Here is an 18,773-nt window from a genome sequence, read left to right on the forward strand (position 1 = left end):
TGGACATATGAGATTCTTTAGCTGATTTTGCCTAAGCTACGAGCAATATTATACTTGTGGGAGATCACATACTGTCATCATCAAGGGTATTTCAAACACTGTCCTTGTGTGAAATCTGTGGTAAATCACTTAGTATTTGCTTTTTAGATGTCGTATCTTCTATTACTGTAGCTGTAAAATAGGCACCGTGTTTTTTAGTTGCTACAAGTATTCTTTGACCTTTGTAGTTGCTTATGGGTTAGAGTATCCCTTGTACTCCTTTTTAATAAATCTTTTTTGCCTATAAAAAAAAGTAAATGAAACTATAGGGATTAAAATATATTTTAACCTTATTTTAATCACATTTTTTACCAGTACATTTTCATGTACAATGTATTTCTTTTAAGAGTGCATTTCTTTTTGCATTTTATTTGAGTTGCATTAGTTAAAATTATGTTTAATTTGCATACTTACAATTTAATTAGACTAAATTATAGTTTTGGTCCTTTATATTATTGCTTTAGATTTATTTGGTCATTTATCTATTAAAATATTCATTTTGGTCATTTATCTTTTATATTTGAATCAATTTATTCATTTTAAAATAATGATTATTTTAATTTTGTGACATAATTTTAAATCAATTTTTGATTGATTTAAAATGTGAAACTTGTAATATTAGATTTACTTATATGAAATATGAAATGTAATTAACGTTTAAAATTTGTGTGAAAAATATATCTCATAAATAACTAAAAAATAATATAATTTTTTAAAATTTTTATTTTTATTTTTATTATGTTTATAACACATTTGGTCTAAACTTCAATTGTATTCGATAATTTTTATATAAATGAATCTTATGAAACAAAAAATCGAAATAAACGTGTTAAAAGATAAAAGAGTAAAATAACTTTAAAATATAAGAATATAATTTAGCCAAATACATATTACTTTTGTCTTTGCATAAAAAATTATAACCACTCTAATTAATTTACCAATAATAATAAAATTATACGTCAAAGTAATAATGTTTATTAAATTTTTTTTTTTATAAAAAATTAGATGGATTAAAGATACATTAACTCATCAATCTGTCATTTTTTACCCGCCAACTTGTTAAAATGAATAAACCTATCAACTTACTACCAGATAAATGAATTATATTTTTCGACTTATTCTCTTTAGTACTCTGCACATGTCACTCAAAGCTAAAAAAAGAATCGGACAACTCAAATAATTTACAATAATATAAAGAAGTCAAAGTCAATTAGAATAGACTTCTAAAACCTCTCAAGATCGATTCTAAAAATAAATAACTACTTTTACCCTTATTTTATTGCATTCGGTGAATGATATTTTAGCAACAATAATATTATCCAACACTCTTGTCAAGAATGAAGTTGCTCTAAAGTGGTTCAATGATATCATTAAGATAAGACTTGAAATGATAAATGAATACTCTAGAAAAATTCTTGCAAAGGTGATAGACCCAAAACATTTAATAACCATTAGGAATCAAATCTATGAGGGTCTTTGTTAGTCTATATTCTATGAGTTCTAAAAGGAAATAACCCCAAAATAATGGGTGAAGGATTACAAAAATAATTACTTTTTGTACGTGTCTTTTTAAATCCTGCACCCATTACATGTACCTAAATGGGTGTTCAAAAACACATATGATGGATTCATGTATGATTTAAAAAAAAGTTAGTGTAAAGTTTTTTTATTAATAACTAATTATATCTTTTAATTGTGTCATGTCATTGTTAAAAGTAAATGTGTTTACAGTGACATGACACAATTAAAAGATATAATTAATTACTAGTGTAGAAAATTTTTACACTAACAGTGTATAAGTAATTAACTTAAAAAAAAAATGACCGCAAGAAACAAAGCCACTCTAAGCATGGGAAAAGCCATAGATCATGTTGGACCCAACTTTTTCCAAATACACTCTAAGCCCACTTCTTTCAATAAGTTTCTTGGGTCTACTTAGTAACAAAAAAGGCCCAACAACACAGGCCCTAGATGAAGGTCTACTACAAAGTGGCCCAAAAGCCCAAGAAGTCACGGAGCCCAACATTTGCGGTGGTGATCATCATCCACGCCGAGTTATAAACATTTTTCTGCTAATAATTTTCATCCGGCAATAACCTTAAACCTTGTTGGTTGCTACCTCCATTCTTACGAAGTTTCCGACATGCAAATTGCAAACACGAGCGTGTTTGCTTAAAATCATGGCTTCCATCTTCATAATTTAGCCACAGGAAAATGTCCTTGTCTTGCTGAAAGCTTCATAGCGTAACCATTTTTCATGATTTTTACAGAACATGGCATCGTCGTTGATCCTCCGTGCTTCGCGTAGGTTTGTCAAACCTGCATATGCCGCATCTCTTTTGATCCCCACTCAGCAATTCGTAAGCCAAAGCCCCACCACTCCAAGTCCCCCATTCAAGCCAACTCAACTACAAAATTTCAATTTTGAGTTTCGTAAGAGTGTTGGGTGTGTCTCAAATTTCCACCTTGTTGCGTACCTGTCTACGAGTCCTTCAAAGGAGGACAACAAGCAAAGTGGCAATGTGAGTAGTAGTGGTGCAGGGGACACTTCTTGGATTGACTTGTACTTGCCTAGGCAGGTTCAGCCCTATGCTCGCCTTGCCCGCCTTGATAAGCCAATTGGGACATGGTTGCTTCTATGGCCTTGTATGTGGTAAGACTTCTTGTTCACTTATGATACGAAGACATTCTTTAACATCCACAAAACGTAGAGGTGAACTTTAGGACAAAACTTCGATATGCTGCACTGTTCTCCAAATAGAATTGGAGTTTTATTTCGGTAATTTGTGTTGACATTTAGCGGAATTATTTATTATGCATGTCACCAAGGTGAAACACTAATTCTGATAGGAGAACAATATCAATAGTAATGTATGTAAGTTTTATTGCGAATTTTATTGCTAATTAGAAATAGAGTTTAATAAGTATGCGTTTTCAGTGTAGTTTTTACGCTGTTAATCGATCAGAAATCACCATTAGTATAAATTTTAAGGTTGTTAACTTGTTATAAAATTCAACAAACTTGTCATACATGATGGTTTGTGATTGAATGATTGTGTAGAACAGTAGAAGACATTTACGCTCTGGGTGCATGTATTATTTATTCTTGGAAATATGTAGATATTGAACTTTTATAACCCATGTGACATTGGTAATTAGTTGAGGAAATTTTGAAGGCAGGGAAGCTACTTTTTTTGTAATTTAGATTTGTAACTTTATTTATTGCAACGTAGTTGTTATATGGCTACGTTATTCTTCTTTCATCCGTGATCAATTTTAAATTCCTACATGAGTATTCTGTCAAACTAGCGCATGGTTGTTTTCGTGTTTGGTTGGAAATGGACATGGATCTTACAACTTGTAGCATTAGGTGAAACATGCAGATAGTGCTCCTACGATATGAAACCCAACACGCTAGAAAGTTCACCATTTGTTGACTTGGTATTCTTTATGCTTTTTTATATTTAATGTTTCTTATTTTTCATGTCTTAGGTCAATTTCCTTGGCTGCAACCCCGGGTCAGCTTCCCGATTTTAAAATGATGGCTCTGTTTGGATGTGGGGCTTTGCTTTTGAGAGGTGCAGGATGTACTGTAAATGATCTCCTTGATCGGGATATTGATACAATGGTAAATGTAGTTACTTCTTTTTGTCTGCATTGATTTTGATAGGAGATATCGAGATAGTGATTTTGTGTTGTAAATTAATATAATGGGGGTATGTGTGTGTGGATGTGTCTGACTAGGATAACTGGTACTGATAGAAGAATGAACTGAAAGCTAAGTCATTCCGAGTATAATGCTTTAACATTTATATGGCTTGTAAGTTCATCTTTATTTTCTATATTTTGTATTAAAGAAAGTTCTTTTTCTCCTTACCTATTATGCTTCAAATATGGTTATCAATTTGTCTGCACGAAAGTTCCCTATATTATTTTGCTTGTCCCCCGCCACACCTTTTTTGGCTTGATAAGGGGATTTCTTGTCCTTTCTTCTTCTGTTAACCTTCCTGTTATTTAACCTTTTTATTGATAAAAATGTTGTATTCACTAGATTGTGTAGGTCCAAGTGATTGATAAGAGGATTGAATTAAGATTTGGGTTGAATCAAAGATCCTAGCAGATAGAGTCCTATGCCCATAAAATTGGAAGATGCAGTGCCTAATGGGCACGGCTGTATTTTGAATCTTTGATTAAAGCCCAGATTAATTTCACTTGTTATTTTGCATCCATTAGGACAACACTGGAGACATTGGATGCTCTTATTCAATTTGATTTTATTGTTATGAGTTATGACATTAGATTCATGATTTTGTTTTAGTAAAAGCACTTCCTATATACTTAGCATACATGATTGCATGTGATGTGGTGCTTCTTAGGTTTTTCCCTTTAACCTTTTAAGAAAAGCTTCAGTTTGTTTTCTTCATCATAAGTGATCTTAGATTTTATGTGCTGAATGATATTCTTACCATTGTATAATGCAGGTGGAACGTACAAAGTTGAGACCAGTGGCAAGTGGTCTTTTGACACCATTTCAAGGACTTTGTTTTCTTGGTTTTCAATTACTTTTGGGTCTTGGAATTCTTCTACAACTGAATAATTATAGGTTAGTGATAATTTTGAATTTCCAAAATGGATCAAGGTTTATCTTTGTTATGTTGGTGCTTTAGACACTTAAATTTGTAATACATCAACTATTTATGCTAAGATAGAACTTTCCTGGCTGGAACCATTAGCTGTTTTCCATGTCCTCGATCGTGGCTCTGATCATGAAAGCTGACAACTCCAAATACTTTTGATATTTTTATAGGATTAAATACTGTATTGAGTTATTGAGGCAAATCAATCAAGATTCTTCTCAAGAAGAGACCTTTAAATTATTAAAAATGGGAGGTAAGTAGGTTAAAATAGTGTGAACAGAAATGTAGAAGACCAACTCCTTTAAATTTCTGCCACATATTCTCAAGGAAATATGTGACTGTTTCTGTATTACATTGTGTAATCTCACAATAAGTTGCTGCCTCTCCTCCATGTTAGCCATGGTCAAAATTGATTCAATTGTTTGATAAGAAAACTGTGGTATGTGGGAAAGGAGAAGATATAGCATTGCTATATATATTCAACTACCAAAGGCTATTTTAAAATGAAGATATAGCATTGCTGTATAGCCTGGAAAACACTGTTATGCACAGCAGAATGATCTATCCCTTTTTTTCTTTTTCTTTTTCTTTTTCTTTATTTGAATAAGGATCTGTTTTGTGTAAAAAAAATGTTATCTGTTTCCATTTCCTGTTTTTACTTTTTTATTATAAAAATATCATCTGTTTTTTGTTTTCAGAGATTTATATAGGAATTAATGAAAACAATAAAATGTTGGTTTCATTGTTTCCTATAGAAATATTTGAAAAAAAGACAACAAAATAAAAACAATGTGACAATATTGTAATTAAAGTGAAAATATGAAATGAGCAGAAAATTCTACTTGAGTTCCATCTTCTCAGTATTTCATATGCAGCCATTACTGAATAAACATAAAGTGTGAACATGTGAATTTTGCTCAAATTTTATATTTTTATTCTTTGGTTTGTGTACTTTTTGCAGCCGTATTTTGGGTGCCTCATCCTTGTTGCTCGTCTTCTCATATCCTCTCATGAAGAGGTTTACATTTTGGGTAATGAATTTCCTCATTTCTAGTTTTTTTTTTTCTTATCTTATTTCTTTATTATTTTAATTCATGATCTCATTATGCTTTTATATGGTGCTGTCCTGAAACTATATTGGTTAGCCTCAAGCCTATCTTGGGTTGACCTTTAATTGGGGGGCTTTGTTAGGATGGGCAGCAGTTAAAGGAAGTCTGGATCCATCTGTTGTGCTGCCACTTTATGCCTCTGGAGTATTTTGGACTCTTGTGTATGATACTATCTATGCACATCAGGTAAAACAGCACTTCTTCTAGTAAGGCGTGATCATATAATTTTACTCCTGTCTTTAACTGCTTCATCATCTGCATTGATGCGTGGAATGCCTTTATGATTTTTGTACATTCCTGAACTTCTGCCTTCTAAGGGGCAATGGCATACTATGCTCTCTTTCAAATATGGAAGGTGTAAAAGTCATGGTATAAATTTTTAAGCATGCTCAGATGATTGAGTTGTCTATAACAGTTAAGTTGTATTGTTGAAACAGTAAGTACAATGACAAGACTGCTTTGTAACCTCCACTTGAATCTTTTGTTTAAGGCATTGCAATCAGAATTCTTAGTGTCTAATAATATTGCTAACCTTGGCATTTAGGATAAAGAAGACGACCTGAAAGTGGGAGTTAAATCAACAGCTTTGCGCTTTGGTGATTCAACGAAGGAGTGGATTTCTGGGTTTGGGATTGCATGCCTTGGTGGTCTTGCTGTTAGTGGATTTAATGCTGAAATAGGTATTTGGTTATGATCATCATTTTGTTCTCTTATTTTCATGACTGCTTGGGTTCTACCTCCTGATTCATTTGTGTGGAGTAGGCTGGCCATATTATGCATCTCTGGCAGCTGCATCTGGACACTTAGGCTGGCAAATATGGACAGTTGACCTCTCATCACGCGCGGATTGCAATAGGAAGTGAGTTAGGGAGGTTCATTACATAAATTCATGATAATTATCCAAAAAAATCTTTTGAAAGTATCTCAAATCTAAATTTTATTGGCTAGGCCATCCTGTTGCAGCTTCAGATTTTTTTTAATGGTCAATTGTACCATGGAAAAGCAATTTTGATATTATCATAAACACTTTCAAATTTCTATTTCAGTTTTTGAAAGAATAAGTTATATAGCATTGCTACAAACACTTGATGGCATATTTATGTACTCAGACCTCAAATATACTCCCCCTTCAAAATTCAGTGATTGCTCAATTCTTTTGTTCATTACTTTTCAAGCGTTTTATCGATTGATTGCAATATGTTAGAAAACTTCAACGTATCAGTTAGCTTACCATATATTGTTTACTTTTATCTTCTTAAATTTGAACATTATGAACTGACTTTGGTACCTTTTTGTTTGTTATTTTCTTTTTCCTTCAGATTTGTCTCAAACAAGTGGTTTGGAGCTATCATATTTGGTGGAATTCTAGCTGGAAGACTTTCATCATAGGCGTACATTTTGCCTTATAGAAAATATATACACACGCACATGAACAATTTTTCTAACATTGTGCGCATACCGAAACTAACCGCCCTAGGATGTTGTATCTGATTACATTTATTTTCTACAGAACATGTTTTATGAGCCAATTAATTTATGGCTGAGCTTTATTCATTGTTTGTTGAAAGTTGAAACATGTTATTTTTGTAATTTTTTTGGATTAACCGTTGAAACACGGTTACTGACATAATATTTTTGCATTAGTTTCATTGAAATAATTTTAGTAATTGTAGAACTGAAACACTAATCGCTAGTTATTATTATTTATTGGACTTGAAGGGATTGGTAAGTGGTTAACTGTTAACTAGTTGAATCACTTGATTAACATGTAATTATATCTATTCTTTTTCCCTCATCTGGAGGTTGTCTAGCAAACTGCAGTTTCTGGTCGGCACATGCTAACATGACATGAAAGAATGGAACAGGTTTTATGGAACAAGCAGCTTGACATTGGAGTTTCATACACTTGAGGTTGTGACCTATAAATCAGATACTCGAGCAACTTAACCGGTTTCAATTTTGGTAAAACACTGCATGTGTAAGATACCAAATCGCATCTTCCACCATTTGATGGTTCCAAGTTTTTAACTAAAAAGGATCGACTCTGACATAGACACTTGACATAATATGGATATGGACATTGAGACATTGCTAATGTTTAAAAAGTAGGGTCACATTGTTAATCTTTAAAAAGAAGGACATGGAAACACGTTATGTATATGTAAATTTTATAATTTTTATATGATAATGACTCTTAGAAAACAAATCATATAAGTACTAGTTAAGAGCGACTCACTTTCTTAGTTCATGTTCAATTTGTGTTGGAGAGGTATTAAAAATAAATTTGTGATATATGATGTAAATGTGTGAGGCATATGTGTGTCATGATGTATTTAACAAATATCATATTAGAAACGTGTTAGACATACTAATATGACATTTTATAAATGTGTCAGCCACACTTATACGATATTTTGTAGATATGTTGGTACAAGTTTTTAAGCTAATAAGTCCATTGATATGTTTGGACTGTGATAGTTTATAAGCGATTTTGAGAATTTTTTTACCAAAAAATATTCTTTATTTTCAGTAAAGAAACTCTAAAAAATATACCCAACAATATCTACACATACTCTCATATTTTGGATGTTTGGACGTGTGAAAGGGGATTCTATTTGTAGCATGTTGACTTTCATTGATGAATATTGCAGGTTTGTGAAAAAATCAGCAACATTGAAAACCTTAAAAATCAAGAACGAGGTTGGAAATTAAGGACATGTTTGGAAAAACGTTAGGTTAAACGTAATTCACGTTTTTTCTAATCCATCAACATAGTTACTTTGTTATTTGGAATATGAGAATGTGTGAAAGTCTATTTTAAAATATTGACACGTAAAACCAAACATACTATAAGTCGTTAGAAAGATCCGTTTCCTTGCATAGACAATGAAGAATAATACATATCTCAAGAATTCTGTAACCAACATGTCCATGTTTTTCCCGAGACAATAACATGCGCCAACACTATCAACAAAATGTTCGTTTCGGATTTGTGGGGGATGCTGCATGCCTGTAACGTACCAATAATGATATTTTTGGGCAGAAGGGATGGAAACAATTGCCATTCGTGTCACCAATAGGCATCCACAAGCCAGCGTAGGATTTATCTTGCAATGAGAAGTTACTGAAACTTAAACCTAAGGTTAATCATTTAGTACTTGGTTGCATATGTTACATTTTCCTTTTCAAACAATTTAAGGAGCATGTTTGACAAGAAATAAGTACATTAGGGTGTGAAAGTTAGAGAAAGGAAGTGGGGCTTGATGAAGCTTCCTCTTGGTGTCACTGTGCGAGCTTACCTCAGCAGGTGAAATCATATACAGCAGAGAAGGGGAAGAGAGAATGTAGGACATTGAAGTTCAAGTGCCAAACTAACGACCAAGGCAAGGATGAAGAGACACTTGTGACCAAATCATTTACACGTTGTGATCACCTGATAAGGTATAATAGAGAGTGCTGTAAAAGCTTATAGCTAAGAAGAACAATATTATATCTATGAGACAGAGTGTCTCCTACTCCTACCAGTTTTCCCCTCTGAACCACGAGACTTCCTACCTGATTTTTGGCGCTTTCCACCTCCTTGACCACTAAAAATTGCAATTCTCCCTATTCCCTTTGAAAGTGATGTTAAGAATGTTCTTCCATTTCCTGCTTTATCAATCATGCCTTGTTTCATGAACATCTGCTCCTTCTCCAACTCACTCAGCCTCACCCTCATTCTTGAAATCTCCAGCTTCAGTTCTCGGTTCTCTCTCCGCAGAGAAGCGTAGGTGTCCCTGGGGGACATGGCTGCACTTGGAACACCACTGCTTATTCTCTGTGACAGCAACCCATCTCCCGAACTACCCGACAACGCGTTCTTCAACCGCAGCTGCTCACAGTACAGGACTTGCACCACCGTCTGCAGTGGAAGTCTGTCATTTTGGGCTGCATGGTTGCATGCTTCTTGAGACAGCTTCTGGCAGTCTATCATCTTGCAAAGTTTCTTACATTCTTGTTCTGTTAGTGCTGGATGTGCCTGAATAAGGAGCAAAAATAATTTCTGTTGTCGACATGGAGGAAAAATAATAGAATAAATAATATATGCAATAACAGTATAAAGGTTTTTTACACAATCATCTGATCATAAACCATCATGTAAGGTAAGTTTGTCGGTTGTTAAAATAAATATCTTAAAAGTCATATCAAAGATGGATTCTGATCGGTTGAAAGTGTAAAACTTTCACACAGATTGCATCCGATTAAACTCAAATGAATAACAAATAGAATAAACTGTTTAGTTTTTCAAGTGTAACTGTTGCATGATTTTAGAATGAGGTTTAACTAGGAAGCACCTAACTTTCCTATAGTTCAAGCAGATGTACCTTCAAATAAATATCCACAGCTCTGTAGAGGCCATCATCAATAACTCGAGCATAATCAGGAAGTATCTCAATCAAAGCAACGAATTTCTGTAGACTTAAGTAGGGATCAGGAGCAATTTCTGCTAAATAAGCATCAATAAGCTGCCCCACTTTTAGTAGAGAACCATGGCCTGCAGAAGCAAGACCATCAGATTCATACCCATAATCTTCAGTTTCTTCCTCTTCAACCCTTTGCAAGAAATTCACCAGAAGCCTGTGAACTGTATCAACATCAAACAAGGAGTCCCCACTCTGTAGAGATGGTATAAGCAAATCATCTAATGGGACCATTTCCAACCGCAATGCAATCCTCCTTTCAAGCTCAAGCCTACAGGGAATGGTGGCACCCAACATGATAGCCATCTTTAACATGCCAAACAAAAAAGTCAATGGAATGGAAGAGCTTTTGTCTGCTGGCATGAGACTTACAAGAGTTTCCACAATCATCCTCTGGTCCTTTTCTACACTGGTTGGACTTGAGTTTGTCCTTGATGGATTCCAGAATTGACACTTTCCAATACCCTTCAATGATGATTGAGCGTAATGCATCAGTGATGCAATAATGCTGTCTGATCTCACCCCCATTCTTCCCATGGCACATATGACTCTCTGGAAGTAATCAATACGCAACACTGAGAGATCTTCAACCCACCATGCAACACAATCCTCCTTTAGTTCTCTAGATTCACCATCACAGTCTAATTTAGATAAACCAGAAACTAGTTGCTCCTTGCAAGCATTCATTGCAATGGCTTCCACGCACCCGTTTGATATTTCAATTTCATCCACTACACTTGGAGGTAACATCTCACAGGTGGATAGCACTTTCACTGACTTCTGAAGACTCTGAAAGACAATCTCATTCAGATATATCTCTGCTCTTGAGATGAGGTTTTGCTCCCGGTATTCTTCTGTCATTTCCAGGTACTCTGCTGCGCATCGAAGCCGGGCAACATTGAATGTTGTAATCTCAAAATTCATCCCATAACAGAACTTCATGGCAAGTTCAAATGTCTGGTGCCCCCCTGGAAAGTTGGGTAGCTCCAAGTTTGAAACATTGGAACCCTTGTATTCAGCCACCATCTTCCTGATCTTCCCACTTAGGGTCACCAAGGGAAACTTCATGAACCAGCACAAAGTAATTAGTTAGTTTTAAATAGATTTTGAATTCTAAGCTATTGTTTCTGTAGATTCATAGACATTGTCTGAATAGTATTGAGTTGACTGGTGCAGCTATTTTGTACTCAAAAGAAGCCAAATAGAAGTCATCAACTTTTTTCGTTGATATCATAAAGTAGGCATGACTTTTGGAAAATAGTGGTGATTTTAGTAGCTTGTTATCATATTATGGATTCTGGACATACTGTTCATTATATCCCAATTCATAGCAGCTGGTAGAACAGACCCTCAAATTCAAGCCATGAAAACTACAGTTTACAAGATAAAACTTGCAACTCAATGACAAATAAAACAAGCTCATGAATGTACTAAATGGTTCTCAACCGCATCTTGAAAGATTTACCTTATGCAGCAGAAAAGACTCCCCATCAACGACAATGGTAATATCACCAGCAACATCAGCAAAAATCCTGCAACAAAAAATAACAATATGACATGACAACTGTCACAAAATCCTATCAAGGATGCAGGGATGCTGAAATCCACAGCATCCTCTGATTCATGTCACCACTAACCAAAAAAACCTTCACAACGAAAGAAATGAAAGAGTTGAGAATAACGGCACGTCAAGAATGTTGTCTTTAAGCATGTAATTCACCTTGAATTTTCCCAAGAATTTAGATATCTAAATTCTTGGGAAATATCTCACCATAAAATTTGTGTTGGATTTAAGCACTCACTTCCCGATTAATATGCATAACCTTTATCAATAAAACCCAGATGAAGGGCTATCAAAAGTGCAATCAACAAACAAATGCCTTAATTTCAACACCAGTAAGATAGAACTAGACTGAAATGAAAGAGTGGCAACAAAGCACATGAAGTTACATTCTTAACCGACTATCAAATGAAATATAGACAGACTAGTACATATTACACCCCCACCAACCTACATAACATAGTCAAATAGATAGATGCTGGAGTACCTAGTAGTGAAAGAGTTGCAGAACTTAGGAGTAGATGCTGGAGAGCGTTTAGAAGAAGAGAGGGAGGTTTCAGAAACCATGTTTCTCTCTATCTCTTAGAATAGAAAGAGTGAGTGAGGAGAGTTGAGAAAAGGCAACTCCTCCTCCTGCTGTTGCCTGAGCTGTGTATGTTTCAGGAACAGCAACACAAACTGAGACCTATGCTGTGGCTGTTGATGATTAAACTATCAAAGAATGCGTACGGTTGATGACTGGTTCAGGAATATTTTGGACTAAACGCCCCAAAAGGCCCTCAGCATGACATTCATTTATTCACAAATGCCATCACACACATACAACACAGCTTTTTCTTTTCGTTTTCATAACATGTGCTGTGTGTATGTGTAGTAGCAGCCAGCCTATGGTCTTCTTACCTCTTTTGCTTTTTGGCTGCTTTTGTTCCTGGCTTTGGTGTTATAATACAGTTATTACACACTATACACTACACTGTTCAGACTTCATATTCACATGTTATTATCTAATCAAGTACCACTGTTGGCCTTGGACGTGGACACGTTACGTTACAAAAGACTCAGCCCTGTGGTAAAATTTGCAAACAGAAAGAAACACAGGGTTGTGTGTGTGTGTGCCTGTGTCACCTTGCTTTATTGGGTTTCGATTTTGAACTGAAATGACCAAAACCAAACGCTACAATTATGGCTTTAATAGTACCCATTAAATAGCAACTTTGCTAATTAAAATCAAATTTGCTGCTGTACCTGGTGTATAGATTTAAATATCTTTTATGTATAAAAACTGTTAATTTAGAGTTTTGTGTGGGTTACAAATGAACTTCAAATTTCAAACATGAACTTTAATTACATATAGCAATTAAATGAGAATATAAAAGTCTTTCTTGACCTAATGGTCCTAAGGTATCATGAGAAATAAAATTGATATGATACTTCTAAAATCGTTTTTTACAATGTTAAAAATGTTTAACTAGTCATAAGTTATACCTTAATATACATATCAGTCATTAGTTATCAGTTTTAAGAAATTGGTTAAAAAACATTTTCATAAAAAATAAAAACTATCAATATATATAATTTATTCCAATAATAAATGATATTTGGTGGGATTTATTTTTTCTAGACAACTAAGAAGATGGTTAAAAAATGGTCATATATTTTTATGCATGCCATTATAAATATCATCTTAATTTTAGTTTTACTCATATGATATCATATGTTATGAAATCTATGGAAGTATCCTTGTACAAGATAGATAAGATGATCCATCATCAAAGTAATAAAATAAGATCGAGATAATTTATAGTGTGTCCGGGTACACGTTTGAAAATCACGTTAACAGAGAAGTAAAAAAATTTTGCTTCTTATTTTCACGTTTTTGATCTCGGACGGACGTGATTCAATGTGTGGAAACGTATTTCCAAACACACTATTAGTAATTGTAATGTATGTTTTGAAATACGAGATCAATTAATATTCTCAGATTTAATATATATTTATATTAAAATAATATTTGATTAGTGAAAACAAGTATATATTATTCCTTGATTATTAATTTTGAAATATTATATAAATTATTATTAAAAAGAAAAGAAAAAAAAGGGGTTTGAAAAGCAAAAGATGTGTGACGTAGGGCAAGCAATGGGAGCGTAGAAGGGATTGAGAAAGGGAGAGGTTGAAAAGAAAAAGTGGTCTAAGGACATCTGACATGGAGTGTTGGTGGCATGGATCCATGTCACGGAACTCAATAAAGATGCAATTATTAGAGACACTACCACTACACATCTCTGCCTTCTCATTTCTTTTCCCATTTTATTTTATATTCTTCTTTTTAACACAACACATAATCTTCATCTCAATCCCATACATTCATTCATACAGTTTTTCTGTGAATTTTTAACACGTTCTCCTACAGAATCGGACAAAGCTTTTTTCTCTGAATTTTTACGACACTTATTTTCTGTAGTTATTTTATATTATTGGTCTTTCATATTTGTCGATTATGAATAATATGTGGCAAGACAACTGTCCCAAGACATAAGTTTATTCCTTCCCTGTCTGCTGTCTGATTAGATAATAACATCTGGTTTCTTTTTTATACCAAAGTTTTCCAGCATTTATGAGTAACTGTTTACAAAATATTACTACCTCGTATTTTTTTTATGAGACAATAAAAAAGACAACTTATGTAAAATATACTATAACTTGCTTCTTATTAAAAAAAAAAATGTAATTTAACCATTAATATATACTTTATTTAAAGACAAATATAATGATTTTTCTATAAACGAGGTTATTTTCCTAAAGAAACGCTATGCAATAAAATTCTAACCTTACACAACGAACAACCTGTAGGTAATTTTAATGTATTGTTTGTGATATTAATCGACGAACTTGCTAGAGTTAAAGGGTGTTTTTGATTTCAGAAAAGAAAAGGAAAAATATATATATAAAGTCATACGATTTTTAGGTTTTTTTGTAAGGGAAATAATAAAAAGAAGGAAAGATTATTTTTTTCCCTTTTATTTAATTGTATTGAAAGTGAAGGAACAGGAAAAAAAAGAAGTGAAAATAATATAACAACCTTAAGTGAAAAATGAAATGTAATAGAAATAAAAATGGTTTTTGTCTTTGTACAAAAGTGGTTTATTTCCCTTATTTCGTTTAAATATGAACGCATTATAAAATAGATGTAGAATTCATGTATAAAGTAATAAGTTCACCTATATTTTAAAGTGAGATTTTTTTTAAAATTAATAATAATATCTTTTTATAAAAAAAATATTTTATATAAAAAAATTATATTTATATTTTTTATATATATAAATAGACCTTTTAAAGTAGATTTTAATAATAAAAAAACAATTTTCAAATTATGAAACCTTAAAAGAAATTATATAAATATTAATAAAAAAATTAAACAATCCAAAAACAAAAATTTTATTGACTTCACCATTAGATCCACCTGTAAAGTATCATTCCTTTCTATGTAGTGTTAAGGGTGAGCATGAAACTCAGACCTAAATCGAACTTGAAAAACTTGATAAAAAATATTACTTTTTGAGTGGATTTGGGCGGGTCTTATAAATCAGGTTAAAATTTTGATTTTATACGAGTTATATTGGGCGAGTTTGATTTTGAATTTTTAAACTCGCTAAAAATTAAACCCAACCGAAAATGAGATAAGTTTATATTTTTATTACTTTTGTATAACTAAACAATAATGGTCTAAACTCAAAAATCTTTATTTCAAGTATAATATAGCTATCAATATGTAACTTATTTTTTTTTCTTTTTCTCATAACCTAGATAAAAAACGGGCTGGAGATGCTGGCCCGCCCCGCCTAAGGACGGGCTGGCGGGTTGGCGGGCCAGCCCGCATACAAAAATAAATAAAAAATGGAAAAAAAATATATTATGTTCAAATAAAAAAAATGCTACAAATAAATAAATATAACCATATGAAATTATAAATGCATACATATTGTACATAATATATGTTCAATAAAAACAAATTACAAACTTAGAACAAAATCAAATAAAAATTTGTCCATTTACACCAAAATCAAAACCAAATTATAAACTTATACAACTAAATTTTTTTATAGTTCACAAAACAAGTTTAAATACAATTAATTAACTTTAAATTTTTATTTTAAGAATATTAGGACCTCTCTTAGAAGAAGATGTCTTTACTTTTTTTTCTTAATCATCTTCATCCTCACTTCTACATCAAAATAAAATAAACATAAAAATAATTAAATTTAAAAAAATATATATGCGAGCTGACGGGTTGTGACGGGCAGGCCCGCTATTTAGCCGGCGGGTTGACGGGCTTGGCAGGTTGGCGGGTTGAAATGATGGGCCCGACCCGCCAATTTTTGACGGGCCACAACCCACTTTGCTATCCTTACATGTAACTACGTCAAAAAGGATTCCTATGTTACTTTAAAAGTTATTAGTGTAAAATTTGTCTAAGTTTGTCAAAATATTTTCATGAAATAAAACTTAGACAGATTTTAAGAAAAAATAATAATAACGTTTACTCCTTTGCCTTCTTACTTTTATTGATTATTTACCTATTCACAAGTTTAATGAAAATTTATATAACAAAATAATACATAAAATTAAAAAAAAATCATTTTATACGCTGAGATGGAAGAAATGGTTAATTTTGAAATTGATATTATTGACAAAAACATAAATCTCACATATTATAGATCATTAAAAAGGGTCATTTATCACTTATTATTTTTTTACGTACTAAATTCAATAGTGTTAAATATGAAGAGGTATACCGAGAAAACTCAAGTCATATATTAACTTGACATATGACAAATAAATTGATTATAAATGAGAGACAACTTTCACCGTACAAACTAACTTTGTAGAATTAAATTAAGTTTCATAACTCATATTTTAAGAGATATATTCACATGTTTATGTTTGTTATTGTTTACATACAAAAGTAGAACCTAAATAATAACAATAATAATAATAATAATAATAATAATAATAATAATAATAATAATAATTGATCTTATAATTATGAATTTAGGATAACTAGGAAAAATATAAATCATTGTCATAATCATGATAACTAAAAGAGTCTAAATCATATAATAACTATGTAGTAAGGAAATTTCAAATCTTTTAATAACATTAATAATTAGAAAAGATAATTGTAACAAAATATAAAAATAAATCACTATTATAAGGTTTAGGGTTTTGTAGATTTATTTTTGTAATCATCAGCTTTTTTAGTTATTAATGTTATTAAGACAATAATTTAGAATTTGAAACATACAACATTTTGAAACATAACCCTTCTAGGAAAGTTGCTTCAAATCGTTCTATGCTCTAAATAAACATAAATGATTTGAAGCATGATTATTCATGCTTGAAAAATGTTAGAGTTATTTTATAGTATTTGTTGAGTCTAAATTCTTACAATTTTATTTTTGGTCATCACCTAAAAAATCTTTTAATTATTGGAACATACTTAAAAGTGTTTTCAAATCGTATTGGAACATACTCTTAAGAGATCTCTTAAAGGCACTTGGGTCTCTGCCGGAAGAGAAGATGCATATATGATATATTCCATGTATTGTCTTCAAGCACTTGTATTTCGTGATTCATACCACCTAACATGGAATCACATGCCTTCTTTCTCAACAATTACGATTGCAAGGAACACGCTATGCTATAAAGAAGAATTATCACGAATTTGAAATTAAATCGGATATATTTTTAGGCCAGATTTAAATTATGTTTCAGGTTACTTCAATCTTATCTTATATCTTTTAAAAAAAACTATTTTTTTTAAATATAAGAGTTATTCACATTTTAGCTAAAGAATGTATAAGACTCTAAATGGATGAATGTTTGTTTTCATATAAAATCATCCAAGATTTTTGCATTTTAAAGTGACATGTTTGAAAGAGTCGTGTACATTTTTTTTTATATTTTGTATCAGTGTCTTAAGATCTATCTTAAACTAATCTGACTTGAACAGAAAATAAGTAAAACTTGATTAATGATTATTTCTGTTTTAAACTTAAACAGTATCAAAATAATTTAACCTTGAATTAACATATTAACTACTTGTACCAACTCTTGATTACATGTGTACATCTTAATTATAATGTATGTTTGTTTTAATAAATATTATTGCATCATGACATATTGATTAGAATATATTAAGTATTTTCAACTCTAATGAATATAAAGAATAAATTGGGCCAAGGCCAATACTTATTTTAACAAAACTCTTTATTTACTTTATATCTTTTAAACACCCATTTCATCAGTTACATCCAAAATACTTTATTATTTGATTAAATTTCAAAATAACTATTTACAAATTATAATATATTCATATATATATATATATATATATATATAAAAGGAATGTATATCATGATAATTCTTAAATTGAAATTAATGGTTTAGATTAAAAGATTACAAATAAGGTTATCACATACTATCATATCATAATTGTCTCTATCAAATTTAATGTCACTACTATACAATTGGAACTGTAATATATTGTGAGAATGACATTTTTATGTGAAGATGAAAATTATCACTCTCAACTTAAGATTAAAATAAAAGGTTGTGATCAAAATACTCATTAAAATATATCATGATCTCCCACTTATAAGATAAATCTTCCAAATTTTTCTTACTCATTCATCCTTTTACTATCGTCGCCAACACCACTCTTGCTATAATTGTCATTGTCACCACCATTACTACTCCCATTATCATAATTGTCACCACCACTGATGGTGGTACAATAATTTTAATGATGATTATAATAACACTAATGATAGAAACAACAATGGTGACAATACATATTAACTTTAGTTGTAACCTTTTAATTTAAGTAGTTTATTTCAATTTAAGGATTGAAATCGAACATTTTCATCTTAATATAAAAATGATATTCTTACAATATATGTAACGA

At 31.8% G+C, this 18,773-nt stretch overlaps 2 protein-coding genes across 4 annotated transcripts; one reads left to right on the forward strand and one right to left on the reverse strand.

Annotated features, from left to right (window-relative positions):
- The first annotated feature begins 2,101 nt into the window (after positions 1–2,101).
- On the forward strand, positions 2,102–7,443 carry PPT1 (polyprenyltransferase 1). 2 transcript variants are annotated; one of them, XM_020383569.3, is made up of 8 exons: positions 2,103–2,692; positions 3,532–3,667; positions 4,521–4,642; positions 5,638–5,707; positions 5,822–5,971; positions 6,330–6,465; positions 6,548–6,644; positions 7,105–7,443. In XM_020383569.3, the coding sequence occupies exons 1-8, from the start codon at positions 2,313–2,315 to the stop codon at positions 7,172–7,174; spliced, it is 1,161 nt and encodes a 386-aa protein (XP_020239158.1). In that variant the 5' UTR covers positions 2,103–2,312; the 3' UTR covers positions 7,175–7,443. The 2 variants fall into 2 exon arrangements, with proteins under 2 accessions (XP_082929022.1, XP_020239158.1); XM_083072896.1 differs by lacking the exon at positions 6,548–6,644 and having other exon boundaries at positions 2,102–2,692.
- A 1,199-nt stretch (positions 7,444–8,642) lies between these two features.
- LOC109795516 (Phototropic-responsive NPH3 family protein) lies at positions 8,643–12,817 on the reverse strand. 2 transcript variants are annotated; one of them, XM_020355051.3, is made up of 5 exons: positions 12,294–12,817; positions 11,711–11,777; positions 10,150–11,307; positions 9,341–9,803; positions 8,643–9,218 (listed from the first exon to the last, which is right to left on the reverse strand). In XM_020355051.3, the coding sequence occupies exons 1-5, from the start codon at positions 12,371–12,373 to the stop codon at positions 9,202–9,204; spliced, it is 1,785 nt and encodes a 594-aa protein (XP_020210640.1). In that variant the 5' UTR covers positions 12,374–12,817; the 3' UTR covers positions 8,643–9,201. The 2 variants fall into 2 exon arrangements, with proteins under 2 accessions (XP_020210640.1, XP_020210638.1); XM_020355049.3 differs by having other exon boundaries at positions 8,643–9,803; positions 12,294–12,813.
- Positions 12,818–18,773: the final 5,956 nt, after the last annotated feature.

This window comes from Cajanus cajan, chromosome 4 (assembly GCF_000230855.2).
Source record: "Cajanus cajan strain Asha chromosome 4, NIPB_CcT2T_4, whole genome shotgun sequence".
NCBI lineage: Eukaryota > Viridiplantae > Streptophyta > Magnoliopsida > Fabales > Fabaceae > Cajanus > Cajanus cajan.